The 19,665-nt window shown below is 41.5% G+C and overlaps 1 protein-coding gene across 1 annotated transcript in view; it reads left to right on the forward strand.

The window, feature by feature from the left end:
* rgl2 (ral guanine nucleotide dissociation stimulator-like 2) overlaps positions 1-15,568 on the forward strand; it is a 30,037-nt gene extending 14,469 nt beyond the window's left edge. Inside the window, exons 6-20 of the mRNA XM_080749651.1 lie at positions 1,302-1,358; positions 3,022-3,218; positions 4,033-4,142; positions 4,318-4,533; positions 5,783-5,886; positions 7,042-7,126; positions 9,908-9,967; positions 10,135-10,221; positions 10,338-10,370; positions 10,734-10,855; positions 10,962-11,045; positions 11,246-11,339; positions 11,756-11,980; positions 12,349-12,463; positions 12,642-15,568. Coding sequence (XP_080605777.1) covers positions 1,302-1,358; positions 3,022-3,218; positions 4,033-4,142; positions 4,318-4,533; positions 5,783-5,886; positions 7,042-7,126; positions 9,908-9,967; positions 10,135-10,221; positions 10,338-10,370; positions 10,734-10,855; positions 10,962-11,045; positions 11,246-11,339; positions 11,756-11,980; positions 12,349-12,463; positions 12,642-12,823 — 1,771 coding nt within the window. The 3' untranslated portion in view covers positions 12,824-15,568. The remainder of the gene's footprint in view (positions 1-1,301; positions 1,359-3,021; positions 3,219-4,032; positions 4,143-4,317; positions 4,534-5,782; positions 5,887-7,041; positions 7,127-9,907; positions 9,968-10,134; positions 10,222-10,337; positions 10,371-10,733; positions 10,856-10,961; positions 11,046-11,245; positions 11,340-11,755; positions 11,981-12,348; positions 12,464-12,641) is intronic.
* Positions 15,569-19,665: the final 4,097 nt, after the last annotated feature.

Raw genomic sequence — 19,665 nt, forward strand, 5'->3', positions numbered from 1 at the left:
TGGGGTTCAGGTAGATAAAAATTCCAGTAAACTATGCATTTCCGGTTGGGTCTAATTCATACTTTGTCACATGACCATGTCCGTGTCAGCAGACTATCAGGGTTGTTATTTTTTCTTGTCAGTTTTATTTGTCTTGTCAGTCATTTATCAGTTTACTTTTCTGGATTCTTTCATAACTCGGTTTTTATTGCACAATTTAAACCAGTTGAAGCCCAGCATCCATATTCTGGGGGGTGCTTGTAGATCGTCTATTTTCAGCTAAGAGATTTGGTGTAGATAGAAGAATAGTAGAAGTACAGAGCAAGCTCAGGTCTGTTTTACTAAGAATAGAATGTTTAATAAGTGACCAAATCAGGCTACATCGTTAATATACACTTATACAGTTCAATGATAATTACAGATTTGATAACAGTAAACAATGCAAAGTAGACGTGCACATCCATGAAACATTTAAGGCCAAAAGAAGAACATAAAAAAACATCAAAGATTGTCCACACACTGTAGCTTCTTAATTGCACTTCATTGGTACATAAACCAATAGTGACATGTCAAGCCAAGACTGTTCTTCAGACTTAATAACACTGTAATAAAATTGGGCTATGATTTTACCATAATATGAAAGCTTGCGAAATTCCCTCAGATGTAGTGATTTGCGCCGAGCTAGGATCGAACCGCAGTCTCCTACTTGGCAACCCGATGCACATCCTATCCCGCCAGGAGCTGAGCCCGATGGGCAGAGTTGTTGTGTCTGGGGCACCACATCTACCAATTGGGCTCAGCTCTATTGGCAGTGGCACGGTATGTTGTGTGTCGGTTTGCTGGGTGGGAGACTGGGGTTCGATCTCAGTGCTCAGTAAATCACTAAATCCTTACAACTAAAGAGTTGTATCCGTCTCGACTCTCAATGCTACAATCAACAGTTCCAACCAAACAAATTAGCTATGTTGATTTAGCTGATTATGTTATCACAAGCAACTGTGTACAAATTACTATTTGGTTTAGCAACATGAAATCCTTAAGTGCTAATAAAGCCTTTAGAGTATTTTGAAGCAATGGTTTGGAAACTATTCCCAAAGGAGTGGAAACGTTTGAATCGAGACAAATGTTTTTTCTGTCCTGTTTCCTCAAACATTTTAACTAACAAACTACTTTGAAAAAAAAATAAAAAAATAAAACGTAAATAACTTACTGCACTGTAACATTTATGACACAGTAGTGTAACTGACACTTTCAAGTAAATATATTTTGTACTATTTCCCCACAAACATAGTGTTCTCTCTTTTTTTATTTCTTGTTGGTAGGTTGGAGAACCCTCCAGGGAATAACACACAGAGCCAGACCAGACAATCTTTCAACAAGTGAGCCTTTGAAAATACAGATAACATGTCTTTTTGCTGTTGGGCGGAAACCTTGTATGTCCAAAGCTTTTACTTTTCAGGAAATAGACAAAACAACCCGTGTTCCAGTGTATTTTCATTGGTTAAACATTTACAAATCCCAGGCTAAACCACTTTCAACCTGGTATCCCTATTTGGGCATGTCATACAGGCCAACTCTAAGTGGTTAAAGGATGACCAATAGCATTCATTTATGAACGCACAATCGCATATAAAAGGATGAAATATGGAGATACAAGGTTTCTGCCAGACAGCGATGTTATCACATGTCTGCAGGGATCTTTGGGGGTGATGTGATGTGATGTGTGTGTGTGTGTGTGTGTGTGTGTGTGTGTGTGTGTGTGTGTGTGTGTGTGTGTGTGTGTGTGTGTGTGTGTGTGTGTGTGTGTGTGTGTGTGTGTGTGTGTGCGCGTGTGTGTGCGTGTGTGTGCGTGTGTGTGTGTGTGTGTGTGTGTGTGTGCGCGTGCGACTGTACGCACATGTGTGTGTGTATTGTACTGTACTCTACTTGTATTTATGCAATGCATGTGTATATTATGTGTGTGCATGCATACTCTTTATGCTAAACATCGTGTATCATTATTCATTCAGTTTTCCTTCTTGCTTCTGTTTCAGTACAGTACTATGGATCTGGTCTTACAGTACATTTGATGTTAGTATTTCTAGGCAGTGCTTCCTTCCTTGTATCTTTGTTTTTGTGCATTCTAGGCATTTAAATGTCAGCCTTGTTGTGCAATGAGTGCAACCGGATAAATTAAATTCTGAATAAAGAAATACATTAAAGGCCCAGATCACCATCGCTAGAGCAGCCATAAGTAAGGGATCATAGTCACAGACAAGAGACGGGACAAATACATTTTCCTTTATTCTTAGATGGGCGGCAGTGGCTCAGGGGTAGAGTGGCCGGTAGAGCGACCGGATGGAGAACCGCAATTCGATCCCGGGCTCCCCCAGAGTTAGTGTCCAAGACATTGAACCCCTAATTCCTCCCCATGTGCTGGTTGGTGCCTTGCATGGTCTCCTCCGCCATGGGTGTATGAATGTGTGTGTGAATGTAATGCCAATCTATGTCATCTATATAAATGCACCATTTACCATTCATGGGCCACACATGTTGGAAACACTACTGCAGATAGGCACCATGTTCTGTCTCTTGTGTTTAGGGATGGAACGATAAGCGACATTATCGTTTATCGTGATAAAAAACACAAATTTAATGTATTGTGATATCGTCCTCCGTCATGCACTGGGATCAATTCACCTCTTATTTGCCGAGCTGCATATCCGGTACCACTTAAGCCCTCTATAATTGGTAAAAGGTACTTATAATATACGTTCTTGATAGTCTTTTATTCACTCTATATCAAATGTCTTTGCCAAAGAATAGTCGATCTACAAGCTCACAACACGTCGCGTGGTTGTGAGCTTGTAGATCGACTATTTTTTGGCAAATGTTCCATCCCAGGATAATGGATTTTGATTATCGCGATAATATCGTAAATCACGATTTATTTTGTCACAATAATCGTGATATGACATTTTCATATCGTCCCATCCCTACTTAATACCCTAGTGTTTATAATCTTCTCATCTCTGTGTTCCTCTTGAACCTGTGTCATGGCAGAGCGGTGTGCACAGTGTTCAGCACGTGGCTCTCAGAGTATCCTGAAGACTTCCATGCACTGGGGGAGCCTTCCCGCCTGCTGCGCCTGGCTCCCCTCCTGCCCCAGGGCTCCTCCTCGGGGGCTGAACTCTGTGCTCGCCTGCTCAGGATAGCAGAGGAGCTCAGTGAGAAGGCCCTGCTCTCAGAGCCACACAGGGGTAAGCTTTTCATGTTTCTTGATTTATCTATAATATGATAATCAACGTATTCCAGACCCGTAATGAGGAGAAGACAATACAATAAATAAAGGAAAAACTAACATTGGAGAAGAAATACCAAAGTTGCAATTACAAAATTTAAGTTATAGCTGATTAGATTTTTTTAATAAGGGTAATAATAATAATAATAATAATAATAAGGGTAATAAGGGTAATAATAATATTAAAACATTTACAATTATTGGTCAACCGAATTTCTAATTAAAGCTGATGTAAAACTGTGCAGTCACAGGAACGTTGATTCTTCCATTGCGGAACGGAGCTGTTTGTTGCCATTCGCAGATATCTGCAACAACAACAAAACAAAAAAACGCTCCTTCCCTTTGAAAAGCAGAACAGAATCCGTCCGCATAGACAGAATTAAAGTTTGCTGTGAACACACACACACTAGGTGATATTTTGGTTTAAACAAGAAGGTTTCAAGAAGCTGAAGCTCTGGGGCGCCTGCTGGCCAACTGGTCCAGGCGCATACCACATAGGCATTGCCACGTAGGGGTGGATGCCTGGTGGCGTCGCCGGTTTGATTCCCGATCCGGACGACCTTTGCGCGTGTCACTCCCCATCTCACCCCCCATTTCCTGACAGTCTACTGTCCTAACAATAAAGGCATAAAAGCCCAAAAACAAATCTCATTGCTTCAAAATGAAGAAATAAGTGCTGAAGAGTGACAGTAGACAGGGACTTTCTGTCATCATCTGCCATTGAGACATTTTATTGTCCATACATTTTTACTGAGGAGCCTGTTTTCTTGCAGGGCTATCGATCTCCACCAGCACTCCCTCCAACTCCTCTACGTTTGACCCCACCAACGTCCTGGGATTCCCCGCTGCGCTGATTGCTGAGCAGCTCACCAGGATTGAGACGGTGAGGTTCACTTCTGGAACCTCTGGAAGCGTCCACTGTTCTGGGGGAGAACGATCCATGATATTAATTCGGGGGTTCTTTGAAGTTAGAGAACCTCTGCATTATATAAGTGATGCTAAGATGATTTGATATGTGCTGTGGTAAATTAGGTTCATGTTCTTTCCCTCCCTCTCAGGAACTGTTTGTGCGGTTGGTCCCGTATCACTGTCTGGGCTCCCTGTGGTCTCAGAGGGATAAGAAAGGCAGGGAGGGGGTTTGTTGGTCTGTCCGGGCCACCATACGTCAGTTCAACAAGTTGGCCCAAGCAGTTCTAGCGTCCTGCCTTTGGCCCACCAGCCTACGTAGCCAGCAGAGAGCCCGGCTCCTGGAGAAATGGATCGGCGTGGCAGAGGTCTGTGACTCGTACATCTCAAAGCTCCTAGTTCAAAAATTGCACTGGATGTGTTGTAAATATTCCTTAAGGTTATCCTGTATTGTTATCTTGCACCTTTAAGTCAGTGGTTCTTAACTGTGGGTCGGGACCCACAAATTATTTTGGGGGGTCCCCAGATGATTAACTTAATGTGCAACATTGTTTTCTCACTCAACAGTAAACAAACCAACATATGGTTTAAGTGTATAGAGGGTATCAGCACATTTTTAAAGTGACAATTTAAGGTCTTCTTAATACCTCTAAAATGACAAATTAAACATTGGCCAAATTGTGAAATATTCAAAGCAGAAAATAGCCGATCTACATGCTCACAACGCCTCGCAACAATAGAACCATTTTATACAAAATATAATGCCTCAATTCTTAGTGCTTGTCAGGGTGGGGGGTCCCCCGTTAAAATATGATTATGATTATTTTGGAAAAGGTTGAGAACAACTGCTTTAAGTGTTGGGATGATAATAAAGCGTAATGTTTTTATTTTTGTGCAAAACCTAACTGTCATGGCCCCATGTCGTGTTTATGGTGAATGTGTAACATTGAGGTTTATATCAGCTTTCAAATGTAGATAATCTTTATTTCACTAATGAAAATGTAGGCAAACCGAGTTACTAATCTGGTTTACCTACCACTAGATCCCAGCCCCGCTAATAGGATTTACTGTACAAAACACCCTAGCACTTGTACTTAAAAAAACATTTTAACCCTGCAACAAGCAGATCTCTTAGCCTTGTCGCATGACCACCCCAACCAACAAAGCATATGACAAATTATGAGTCACAAGTGACGTGTCACAATTAAGTATAAATGAACCTTTACTTGCAAATGGACAGGCTGACTCCTTTCCAAACCTCTCTTTCTCTGGGAGAGAAATCAAGCTACTCTTTGAACAGCGTAGCACTCTTTGTTTTTATGTGGCACAGTTTGTTTATCACCAAAATACTGTCCTGAGCTCACCCTGCTCCTCATAGGAGAAGCCTGTTGTAGTGTATGCATTATTGAGCGTATCACACAGCGAAACTCAACACTATACAAACGCATGCAAGGTGTTCTGTTACTGTGTGTGTGTGCGTGTGTGTGACTGTGTGTGTGTGGGTGTGTGTGTGTGCGCGTGCATGTGCGTGCTTTCACATGCTTGCATGCATTTGTGTTTACGTGGCATGCACGCGCATGTACTGTGCTGTAACGTGTACACTTGTGTTTTCAACAGGAGTGCAGAGCCAGGAAGAACTTCTCGTCCCTGTATGCCATTGTGTCCGCTCTGCAGAGTAATCCCATACACAGACTACGCAGGACTTGGCAGGAGACTGACAGGTCTGTGCACGCTGCAGCCATTGTCAACCTGTGGTGCAGGGCCCACTGGTGTGCCAGTGTGAGCAGTGTTGCATTGGTGATTAAATGTTTGAGGGGGACGCACGTTAAATGACGCCATGCGCACGCATGTGCATACATGTTCCCGCGACTCGCGAGTGCATAAGAAAAGTAAACATGTTTGACTAGTTTTATTCAAGCGTTTTCTAAATATTCTGATGGAATGCCTTGAAACAGAGAAGCTGCAAAAGGTGGTAGGATGTAGGCTATATAAAGAAATAAAATACATTATTTCAACAGATGTAATGGTGGGGGGAAAAAGATAATGTTTTAAAGAAAGTTGGCATTGAACAAGTAACTTCTTCAACGGTGGCTAAGGCGCCCTAGGATACTGTAGCAGTACTGTCTGTTGCTAAGATGCTCCATTTATACTGTATATGAGGACGTACACCTGAGCTACTGTTATGCTAGTAGCCAAGGTGAGAGGAACGCACACGCGCGTGACTGCGCGTGTGAGGCGTGACACAGCAAAAAAAAGATACGGCACGGCGTCTACCTTTAGAACATTATGTTAATAAAAAGCATAAACCTTTCTTTCTTTAAAACCTTGATTTTTTAATTGGGGACTTAAAGGAGTAGTTCCCCCAAAGAATTACTTATTTTCTATCAGTTACACATTTTTAGTTTTTGTCGCATTCCTAAGCCAATAATTTGATGACTGGTGGAGTCGACTCGTGGAAGTCTCCTACTGAGTCTCATTATTGCTCATTATTGGCTTTGGAAAGCTTCATGCGGTGTGTAATTAATCTAAGATACGTATTCATTTAGGTGAACAACTCCTTTAAAGCGGACTGTTATGTTTAGTTCCACCAGTCCGAGCCGGAACACATCTGACCACTAACGCTTTCCAGATTTTCATGTGGACCCTGAACCAGAATGGGATGAGAACCATTGCCCTTGTGCACACTGCATTATCATGTGCTCACTTCGGTCACATTTAAACATTGTTTGACACATTATTTGCCGATGACATGCACCCGCCGTTGAGTACATGTCTTACATTTTGTATGTGAGTAGAGAATATGCAAGCACCCCAAATAACGATGTGTAATATTTTTGTGTGAATGCCATATTTTTTTACCTCCTGATTCCTGGCAGGGAAGTGGTGAGACGATACGAGGAGCTGTCAGACATATTTTCAGAGAAGGACAACTACGCACAAAGCAGGGAACTACTGAAGGAGGTGAGTTGCCATGGAGACCGTAACAGCATCCCATAATTCAGTGGTTCTCCACCTTTTCAGGCCACGACCCCCAAAATAATCATATTTTAACTGGAGACCCCTCCACCCTGACGAGCACTAAGAGTTGAGGAATTACATTTTGCATAACACAGTTCTATTGTGAAAATAGCAGATGCTCACAACGCCTCGGAACGCGAGGCGTTGTGAGCATGTAGATCGTCTATTTTCACAATTTCTGCCTTAATATTTGACAATTTGGCCAATGTTTAATTTGTCATTTTAGAGATATTAAAAGTCCCTAAATTGTTACTTTGGAAATGTGCAGATACCCTCTATACACTTAAACTTTATGTTGGTTTGTTTATTGTTGAGTGAGAAAATAATGTTGCACATAAAGTTTGGGGTCCCGACCCACAGGTTGAGAACCACTGCCATAATTCACATAGATTTGTCCTATTTGAGAATTCACGTGGTTTCCATACTAACGTAAGAGGTTTGACCATACATTCTTGCTAATAGAGACTGTGTGGACTGTGGGTTCTGCATGCTTTGTGTTGCTGGTTAAAACACTAACCCAACATGATCTGTGTTGAAAGTGAGCCACTATGGCCATAAATGTTGACCTTGGGATAGATGTTGAACTCTGAATTGCTCCAGACAAGCTGCGCTGTTAGTGTGAAGCAGAGCATTGTAGCAAGTATTGTCAGCTGAAATTAGGTATGACTGCACCTTAACAATTTTGCTGCCATTTTAAACATAGCTGTAGTAAGCAGCTGCCAAATTGTCCTTACCTTTTAACGTGGGCACACGCACGCATCGTGCACAACCTGTGCGCGACTCATCTAGTAGACTGTAGACTCGGTGACAAGCTTTCGAATAAAAAACCCCCATTGAAATAGACATATCCATTGCCACGCTGTATCCCTGCTTATCCGCCAGTGTTTACATGAAAAAACATTGAAAAAAGCCAACTGTGCGCTATGGTAACAAGTGGACACGTTCGCGCACAAAACGCACGATATGTGCGGGGATCATAATCCAGGCGTGTAGAGACTGGATCAAAGTTTCTAAACGCAAAAATCCGATTGAAAAACGAGTGTTCCATCGCCGAGTAGCTTTCTCTTCTGTTACACTGTAAACCAACGGAGGCGGGACTATGGCCCAGGCTCAGACCGGATACCGAAAGCTAGATCCGGTCCAGACCGGAAATGACCGGATACAGTTAGGGGGGCGGGCCTAAAGAGCCAGAATCAGCGAAAATCTGCGATAATACTTTTAATCCTTTCATAATGATTAAAGCTAATTAAACTTCCGGGATCGACGGGCCTGGCACCGCGGTACAGCGGGAAATCTACGGTTTCTACGGGGATCGCCCAGAATGAGTTAAGGGCACGGTCACTGATTCCATCTATTCTATACCTGCCCATGCTTTTCATCAATGGGAACAGAGCATTGTTGTTGTTGTTGTTGTTGTTTTTGCAGAAATCTGCTGATAGGGCTGTCACAATTATTACATAATCGTCTAATCGCAATTATTTTAGGTAATCGCAATTATCGTTGCCATGTTGAGAAATGTTAATATTTCAAACACTTTCAAAAAGTAGTGGAAATAGCAGATCTACAAGCTCACAACGCGTCGCGATGCGACGTGTTGTGAGCTTGTAGATCGTCTATTTCCACTGTCAATGTTCTTTTTTAAGTATAAAGTTGTCAAATATGTCAGTAAATTCTTTTTATATTTAAGTTATGTGTCATAATTGCCAGGTGCAACTTCAAAGCCTAAAAGACAAACAGAAATGTCATTGTCAACGACAAATACACAATTAAATCGTTAATCGCAATTATTTGAGTGAAAATTAATCGTCATGTAAAATGTCATAATCGTGACAGCCCTACACTCCGTTCCCATTGAAAAGCATTGTCAGAATCCGCCCTCAGAGGTAGAATGGAAGTGCAGTTAAAAGTGCATTGCTATATTCCAGACCATTAAAGTTAAAAGCGTGAACCAATTTCACTGCCTCCTGCTGAGTTACAAATGTCCTTACAAATGTGTCCAAGTTTCTGAGATTCATTTTAAAATCGGTGTTCTACTATTGAATGGTTATCCCATCCCGACTGGCGGCTCACAAGTTTGAATAGCCATATAATAACCACTAAGTGTCAGTACTAGTAGATATGACGGGTACAATGTACGGTAGATACAAGGATTTATATAATCCAAATCCAAATTGAATAACCCAAATCTTCAAGTCAGTACTAGTATTATGTTCAGTTGTGAAATGTCTAGTCTCAATCTAGCTGTGTGTGATCACCTTTGTTCTGTCAACACTGGCACCCTAGTTTGTAAGGCATCCATCTCGACTTCATATTTACTGTTTAGGGTATCATTGTGAGAGAGAGAGCTGGAGAAATTGGCAGGATTAGCTATGTTTTGACTCTATAATGCTGCAGCACAGGCATCAATATCTTTGCATTAGCTGTAATTTTCTCCATAGACCCTCTGGGGAATTCATCTAAACACATGCCCAGGGCTTTCATTTGGAAAACTTTCCTTGGTGCTTTGAAGTCTGAAAAACATCATTGCCTTCTGTAAGGGCTTTGATTTTCTAAAGAACAAGCCGCTTCCCTCAATCTTTCAGTTTTTCTGGAAAAGGTTACAAATTCTCTCTCTCTCTCTTTGTTCTTTGAAAAACTCTTTGCAGCAATAGTTCACAAATAGTTTTTGTTATATTGCTTAGTATCTCGACCGAATGCAGTGTCTCATTCGCTCGTGTTTTTCAGGAGGGTACGTCGAAGTTTGCCAACCTGGATAGTAGGACGAACAACAGACGTCATACGGCGGTAAGTGGTGTGTGTGTCTGTGTGAGTGAATAAGCCCTGGGTCAAATAACAAATCAAATGACAATGAACTCTCTGACTGTGTAGGGCAGGCCCTTTCAGATGTCTGTGGGAAACCCTGTAGCCTGCTTATTGGCTGATAAAATACTACTGTACCTTTTTGCCCACAGTCAAGTGCCAAAGGCACAGTGCCCTACCTTGGAATCTTCCTCACAGACCTCACCATGCTCGACACGGCAGTAAAAGACAGGCTAGAAGTGAGTTCCTCTTATTTGTCTATCAATATGAGTTCATAGAGCCAAAGTACATTACTTAACTGATTATGCAAGTGACCATGAAGTTGCAATGACGCATCCTGTCCCTCCCTTTCCAGAACGGCTACATCAATTTTGACAAAAGGAGGCGGGTAAGTGTGGCAGTTGTTCTTGGGTCAAGATGATGTATTTTTGATATATGTAAAATATCAAGTACCTATAATAATCCCTAAAACCTGTGAGATCATATTTAATCACAAAACACTGGTGTTTTGTTGGTTCTAAAAGTTAAAGTGATTCTGGCAAGATGTGTTGCAATGGTTTTTAACCCTAACTTGGTCAGTTTGAAGGGTCTAAAGTTGATTCTTACTATGACCCTCTGTTGAAATACTGAGAGGCACTCTAGTCTGCACTGGTGTTTGTGTTTCTGGGAGGTGTTAAGAAACATAAGTGATACTGGTGGTAAGGTGATACACTGTAATGAGGCTTACGGCGATACTGTTCTTTGTTGACAGGAATTTGAGGTTTTAGCTCAAATACGGCTCCTGCAGTCCTCCTGTAAAAACTGTGTTTTCAACTCTGATGCGGCCTTTGTTCACTGGTATCAAAGTGTACCTGCGTTAACAGAGGAGGAGAGGTAAATGGCTGATCATTTCAACACAGGTGTTATAACATTTCTTTCAAACATATTACTGATCTTATTTGAGACTGACTGACATGTTGGATGATGTCTATTATTGCAGTTACAGACTGTCCAATGAAATTGAAATGAGCGAGCCTAGCCCTAGAGGCCTGAACCCAACAGTGATTATTACACAATGCCCAGAGTAAGTATACTGTTTATGAACAAACAGTACATTAAGCTAAATAATAATCCATTTACATTAAAAATACAATATCTAAAAATCAGTCATTTGTGTTTACAGAATGTTTTCAGTGTGGATGCTCGCCTCATCATTGTTAGGGTTGTATTGTTCTTGATGTGGACAGCCCTTTAATGTATTGATGTGATTCTATGTGTGGACAGTTTGAGCACTTCACGGACAAGCCTCACGTGTGACAGTGATAGCCTCTTTGACTTCCCCTCCCCTGTCAACAACCTGCTTTCCAAACTCGCCAGGGTAAGTGTAATAGCAAAAGTGATCCAATATTAATAATCCTGGACCAAATAATACTCGGTATTTGTGTTTACTTGGAGAGATGCATGACTCTAGCATCAGGACTACTCGTATGAGTGGGAAATGACTTTTTATTTTTTTTTGTCTGAGAAATACACTCCTTTGAGTTTCAAATGCATCATTCATGCTTTTTCATGTTGACGGCACATGAAAAGGAATTGCAAAATATTACTCGACCCAGATCTGCACTCGTACACAGGAGACGTTTAGAGGGGGAAAAACATGGTTTGTTACATCTAGTTGCTTGCATCCACATCTGCACAACAGCCTCACACGATAAGGTCATCCCATACCAGAACTCATTCATGTCCTCAAATGGCCTCCTTACTATTCTTTGTTTGTTTGTTTGTTCATTGCAGCATATGAAGTCTCCCTCGGTGTCCTGTCTGGATGTTGACTCCTCCCCTCCAACCAACGACACCCCTCCAGTCAAGTTGACTCCGTCCACTCCTGTCAAATCTCACCGTCGATCCGTCTCCTGTGGCAACAATCCCACCTATAACACCCACGGGTCAGGGCCAGATATGAGAATCATCAGGATACGGATGGACTTGCAAGATGGAAACTTGTATCGCAGCATACTGGTACTAAACCAGGATCGTTATTATTATTTCTTGAAACAATAATGTTTTCTCTTTCTTTCTCTATGAGGAAACATGAAAGTAATTAAAAAGTTATACACACTAATATACTCAAGCAAGGGGGAAAAGCATGTGCGCCTCTGGATGCCATTGTTGTTTAGGCAGTGGGTTCTCAGCAATAAGATGTATAAATATAACTAGGATCAAATACCACAAAGTGGAAAAAGCGTAACTCCAAATATACTCAAGCCTTTTAGTCATGTCTGCATGTATCCCATAATTATGTGACATAAAATCCCCAGGATAAAATTTACCCAGGATATCATTAGTGCCAGTCAAGTTGTCATTGTCATTCTCTTCTATTTCCTCAGGTGACAAGCAATGACAAGACCCCCACTGTGATCAGTTCTGCCTTAGAAAAGCACAATCAGGACCCCAAAGAGTCATCCAGATATGAGCTAATCCAACTTCTGCCTGATGGAAAAGGTGCTGACGTTACCCAAAGCAATAGAATCAGATCATTTTTAGGTGCTAGAATGAATCGTACATTTTAGAATATCGATGGTGTTTTCATCAATCATACATTTTAGAATACAGGTGGCATTTTCATCACAGCATTTGGTTAACTTGAATACTGATGTGTTTATTGTTTCTTTGGCTGTAGAGTTGGCCATCCCCGCCACAGGAAATGTCTTCTATGCCATGACCTCATCTAGTGTTGACTTCCTGTTGAGGAGGCAAGGCGGGAACACCCCACCTGGCCTACAGCCAATCAGCACAGAGACCAGCGCCACTTTCCCGCGAATCAAGGCCAAGGGAAGGAGACTGGTCAGAACTCTATTTTAACAACAATTTATCCCCAAAATCAACCCAGCTCATTGTTCTCCAGGGTCTTGAGACAAGACAGACGAGCCTTTCAGAAACATGTCCTCGAGTCCCTCAACCCTGCAAAATCCAAATGATCTATGCCTTCCTCCCCAAAGGGAACGCTTCCCACATTCCCTCTGAGCTTGTTCTACCAAAGCGAGCACGCTTAGGATGTGTCTCAACTTGCTTCATGAGCAGCTCCATCCCAGGTACTTTTAAAGACATTTTCAACAAAGTGCTGCCCAGTTATATGCAGCAGGGACATATTTTGCTTGTCCTCTCCTTCAGGTGACAGTACACGATAAGAATCTAGAGGAAGAGCAATGGAAGTCTATAGCATTTGGTGCTGAGTCATACATCGGCATGTTTTCCATTCTTGCACAATGGATATTAATTGTCTCACTTATTTACCAACAGCACTTAATTCTTGTGGTGTAAGGTACCTCAACTGTGAGTGATTTTACTTTTGGAAGAAGATAACTTATAATGGTGAAATTACGTGCATTTATGTGCTGTTTGAGACCTCAGTGTAGTCCAAGTAAACCAGAATTGTGACCAAAAATCACATTTCATTTTTCATGTCATTGACCGACTGCAAATAATTATAAATTACAGAGTTATGCAAGGGGTGTCAAAGCTGGCCTCACCGTATGGCATGCATCTGAATAAGGATGACATGATGACATGGATTGGCAAAGCTACATTACATCATCCTAGAAAAACCCTGAAATTTGTCTTAATAGGCTGTATGAGAAATCTAAATGTTTTGTGTATTTTTATATACGTATGTATTATATGTCTATATCATGTCAAGATTGTGTTTACACTGACAAGGAGCTATTAACCCATGTGAATGAATTCAAAAGGAACCAATTGTGTGTGAATCATGCATTAGAGGTAGGAATTGTCAGTAATATCACATTTTGATTTGATTTTGATTCTTGAATTCACTATTCGATTTCAAATCAATTCTTGATTTAACACAATTTTCTCATCGATTTGATAGTTAGGTGGCTATTTTGAATTAGCCTCCTCTATTTGATTGCAGTAAATTGTATGCCTGCGAAATTATTAGGTCCAGTTATGTCTATAGGCCTAACCATGAATGTTTTATGTACAGTCACATAAAATAATCATTCCAGTCGAAACTTAAAGACAAAGAGCACTTTCAAAGCTTGTCACGTTGCTTAACTGTACACTTGAAATGCACCATAAGAGAAGTAACACGTGAACTAAAACCTCCCAGATAAAACAAAGAAAATACAGCATGAACTACTATTGTGTGCCTATTGAACAGACAGAACATTCTACCATTAGATCCTAATGCTAAACCTTACAACACAACATAAGCTATTTTCTAAATAGTGGTTCCTCGGAAGGTGCAATTTGTTCTGTCTGAATCTATGTTCTCAAAATCACCCCTCATTAACCTGTGTGAGCTAAGGAGAGCTTTGAAAGTTAAGAGCTGAACTCTTAACTTGATGCAGAAAGGTAATTGGGTGCTACCTCAGGTTAGCATTGTTTGCCTCACAGCAAGAAGGTTCGGGGTTCAAATCCGACCGGGGCCTTTCTGTGTGGAGTTTGCATGTTCTCCTCATGTTCATGCGGTGTGTCATCTGGCTGATCCAGTTCCCTCACACACCAAAATACATGCATGCTAGAGTAGTGACATAATCCTGCCTTAGTACTGGTCCTTCTCTATTAGTAGTTAAAATGTGTTAAATGAAGAATTTAATTATATTTATACTTCTATAATAACTCCTATTGGGGGGAGAGTTATTAAGTTGTTGCTGTCGTGCAGAACCCTCTTACCTCCATATTTTAACCTTTTGTTTTTTCATAAATTAATTAATTCCATATTTCGTCACACAAAAGTAGCAAAAACAGCATGTATATCTGCTGTTTTTGCAATTTTAAAAATTGAATCCTGAAAATTAACAGTTTTGGACACAATTATGAGGTCTCCACCCGACAGCGAAAAAGGATAAGTTAAATTAATATCCTCATCTGGAAATACAGTATACCGGATCTTCATTGTTTGTTAGCTGCACACTTGCACACTTGAGTACAGAGCCTCGATTTCATGCTGGTTCTCGAGTTAGCATAAAAAATGCATGTAAATATTCAAGTTAGAAGTTAGATCAAAGACCTCTACACACACAGGCCTTTGAGGGGTGGATTTGGTGGAAATACGTCTTTAACGTGGATGAACTCCGGTGACCTCTGGCCGCCGTCATACCCGCTGGTGAAGGCTCCTTAGAGAGGCTGAGGCTTGGGCTACGGTATGGCCAGGGAGAGGAGAGGATTCTGGGCTATTTTAGATGTACTGTAGCACACTGCAGTTACCAGCATGCTACTACTGATTGTTTCAGTGCCTTTCTATACAGGGTGCTCTTTGGAATGTATACACAGTATGTGGATGTGCAATGTAAGAAATGTTGAGTCACCTACAGTGCTGTTATCTGCTGACTTCAGAGCTATTAATGCACTACATACATAACATCCTATTTTTGTGGTAATAAATGTACTTTTTTATTAGTCCCAGTGCTGCTGATTGATGTTTCCATATACTGTAAATGCCTAAATAATGTGCCCGACAGAGGCTATTTTTTGCTGCAACTGAATATTTGTATTTATTTTAAAGATGTCAAGCTACATTTTACATCTGATACCCATGATACGTTTCATTTGGATGAAGCAGTTAAAATGTAAATGAACATGCAAATAATGTGCTATTACGCACAGACTTTATTAAAATTCAAGACAACCAGCATCTTAATCTTTGACGGTGGTATGAAAGTCATTGAGAATCTGCATAATGAATGTCTAAAAGCCTGTAAAACAAAACAATGCAAAAGAAACAAACATCATATCAAATAACCCTACACATTCATGGCACCTATCGATTATCAATAAACCCGTAATATACCCTAACACACTATCAGTCGTTTAACTATCAGCCTTTTAACATTAAATGAATACAACCCGTTTTAATGTTATTTCTTTGCTATTGCACAGTACCAGTTCCTTTAACAGGCCTAGAATTATTGAATGCTTTAACCAGTGAAAAATAGCAGATATACAAGCTCGCAGCGCGGCACCGAGTGCCGCGGTGCAAGCTTGTAGATCTGCTATTTTTGAAAAAGTCATGAAAATTTGTGCAAATCTTTGAATATAGGCCTATGTATTTTCAAAGCGAATATTTGTAACTCAAATTTTGCATCTGGGTGGTCCCTGGAACTAAATATTTTGAGATGCGGGTCCGTGGCCAAATAAATATCATTTTGGGGGTCCTTCACATGAAAAGGTTTGAGAACCACTGACATAGTAGTCTCTCAAGAACAGACTAACTGAGCTCCAGTTAAGTGAAAAGGACCTTTTCTTTGATGATGGCCGGCCAGATTGCTGACATAGAAACATAGGTTTTTCAACAAAAAAAAAACCTTAGAGGGATTCAAAAGACACTTATAGAATCGGGTCAAAATTCCAATTTTCACGATTTTTGTATATCTGCTATTTTTCAATAGTTAAAGCATAAAATAATAATACACTATAATGTGTACCCGTTCTGAATGGGTTATAGCAATGCATACATGTAGCTCGGATTAGAATCACAATATTTAACGAGGACACATCTCAAAAAAACAGTTAAGGAATGATGAAAGAGTTGCGTATAAAGCGTTTGCAACGGTGCTTATAAAAACAAACCAACCAACCCTGTGTATCCTATGTATATTATTTTAACATTTCCAATGCTACCCAGTAACTATTGTAAGACTAAAGTACCGTATGTTACCTTTAAAAGGTGCTATAGATAATATCCAGCTTCTGGATGTCGCCCTACACCCTATACCAGGGTTTCCCAATAGGCGGCCCGCGGGCCATTTGCGGCCCGCAGGGGGCTACTGTCTGGCCCACACCAACCCCAGTAATAATGGTGGTATAAGAGCAGCAACAACACTAGTATATCGTCGTTGTCGGATGGAAATCTCGTGTCTCAAAATGTGTAAGTTCTTTCACAAATCATACAAGGCTGTCGCACAAAAGTAGTGAAAACAGCTCATTTTTAAAATGACAAATGCAAAACGAACGGTTTTGAACATACAAGATTTTCACCCGACAACGACGATATCTGAACTGTCACTGGAGTAGCGGGAATGCCCACCGTCACCCCCTGCAAGGTTGTGGCCCTCGGCTTGGTACCCTAGACATAATTTGGCCCTTGGGGAAAACTAATTGGGGAACCCTGCCCTATACCTTCTACATCACAACATCTCTTCCTAGTAACTCTTTAAAAAGTCTACAGTATGCCCTAAAGCACTGGTTCGGGACCCATTTGTGGGTCAACAACACATTTAATTTACTACATTCTCTTTTTAAATATTATTTCAAAACATTTGTGTAAGTAATTTCATTTCTAAATAAAAGAAAAATCTATGAATTTCCATAAATTAGAACACAAATGTTCAAAAGAAGTAGTGAAAATAGCCTACAAGCTCACAACGTGTCGCTCCGTGCCACGTTGTGAGCTTGTAGATCTTCTGTTTTCACTAGTTTGCATCCCGGGCAAATGTCTAATTTCTCTTTTGGGTCTCGGGCTAAAACGTTTAGGAACCGCTGCCCTAAAGGTGCTGCTGGTCAGTGGTTGTGGGCTGAGAACCACAGCAAGATAACAACATTCAGCCACTAGATGTCACACAGCCTCCCCCCTTGAAGCTCTCACACTCTCTCTCACACACACGCACGCACGCACGCGCACACACACACGCACACGCACACGCACACACACACCCTCTCGAGTAGTGGTTTCAGGTTCATTGCACAAGCTGCATATTTCATGATGGACAGGAATGTGAGCCCTGTCGTCATGTCAAGCCACTCTTAAAACCCACCTCCTCAGACTGGCCTTTCTCACCTAATCCCAAATCAGTTGTTTTCACCCGTTTTTAGACTATCGTTAGTTTTCTTTTATAAACCTTTTTTTCTTAGAATTTTTGTTTTGTAAAGCATCCGAGCATCTAGAAAAGCTCTCTATAAGTTTGATGTATTATTATTACTAGAAGCTGGGCCGCCCTTCGGGCGGCCCAGCGTCTAGTCGGCGACCTGGCCAACTCGGAACAATGTAAATAGGGAATGAATGCCCCGCCCTTTAATGCAAACCCCATTATACCTGTTTTCATAGGACCCGTTTTGACCATTTGTCTGCCTGTGTCCATTTTTGCCCATATATGGAGATATCTGTATCTGTCTGTCGGTGTCCATTTTATGTCCATATATGGAGATCACTGCAGTTATAGTTCTGGGTCCATTTTATGCCCATATATGCCCATATATGGAGATATCTGTCTATCTGCATCCATTTTATGCCCATATATGGAGATCTCTGTATCTGTCTGTCTGTGTCCCTTTTATGCCCGTATATGGAGATCTTTGTGATTCTGCATCCATTGTATGCCCATATATGCCATATATGGAGATATCTGTTTATCTGCGTCCATTTTATGCCCATATATGAGATTTCTGTCGCTTTTTCAAACAATCGTGGGTCGGGTTGAGGCCGAGCACTGCACTACCTGCTGCGGTGGGGAACGCACGTGCCGAATTTGAAATAGGGAATGAATGCCCCACCCTTTAATGCAAACCCCATGAATGCCCCACCCTTTAATGCAAACCCCAATATACCTGTTGTCATAGGACCCCGTTTTGACCATCTGTTTGTCTTTGTCCACTTATGCCCATATATGAAGATCTCTGCACACACAGTACCGGTTGCGGAAAACTCTGATGTCAGACTTTATGCCCATATCTGGAGAACGCGCGTGCCGGTGGGAAGAAGGGTTCTCGAGATACGCGGATTACATACTTACATACACATTCACAGAGATTTTGTGTTGACTCATGTGGCGTACGTGATGTCAGAGCCTTTTATGAAGTGATGTCACAATGACTCAGCGCTTGCGCCGATTTCCTCCGGAACAGCCTGATGTCAACAATCAGCTCCGCATAAGGAGATTCCGAACGTTTCGCGCCGGTTTCGGAAAACCGCGAGTCGGGTCGGGTCGAGGCCTGGCACTGCACTCCGCGCGGCGGCGGGGAACGCGCGCGCCGAATCTGAAGCCGGTGGGACGAACGGTTCTCGAGATACGCGGATTACAAACAAACAAACAAACAGACAGAGATTTGTCGCATTTATAGATAGATAATTATTAATACTCCAGCGTCTAGTCGGCGACCTGGCCAACTCGGAACAATGTAAATAGGGAATGAATGCCCCGCCCTTTAATGCAAACCCCATTATACCTGTTTTCATAGGACCCGTTTTGACCATTTGTCTGCCTGTGTCCATTTTTGCCCATATATGGAGATATCTGTATCTGTCTGTCGGTGTCCATTTTATGTCCATATATGGAGATCACTGCAGTTATAGTTCTGGGTCCATTTTATGCCCATATATGCCCATATATGGAGATATCTGTCTATCTGCATCCATTTTATGCCCATATATGGAGATCTCTGTATCTGTCTGTCTGTGTCCCTTTTATGCCCGTATATGGAGATCTTTGTGATTCTGCATCCATTGTATGCCCATATATGCCATATATGGAGATATCTGTTTATCTGCGTCCATTTTATGCCCATATATGAGATTTCTGTCGCTTTTTCAAACAATCGTGGGTCGGGTCGGGTTGAGGCCGAGCACTGCACTACCTGCTGCGGTGGGGAACGCACGTGCCGAATTTGAAATAGGGAATGAATGCCCCACCCTTTAATGCAAACCCCATGAATGCCCCACCCTTTAATGCAAACCCCAATATACCTGT

Source organism: Nannobrachium achirus, assembly GCF_963921795.1.
Source record: "Nannobrachium achirus genome assembly, chromosome: 2".
In the NCBI taxonomy this organism is placed as follows: domain Eukaryota; kingdom Metazoa; phylum Chordata; class Actinopteri; order Myctophiformes; family Myctophidae; genus Nannobrachium; species Nannobrachium achirus.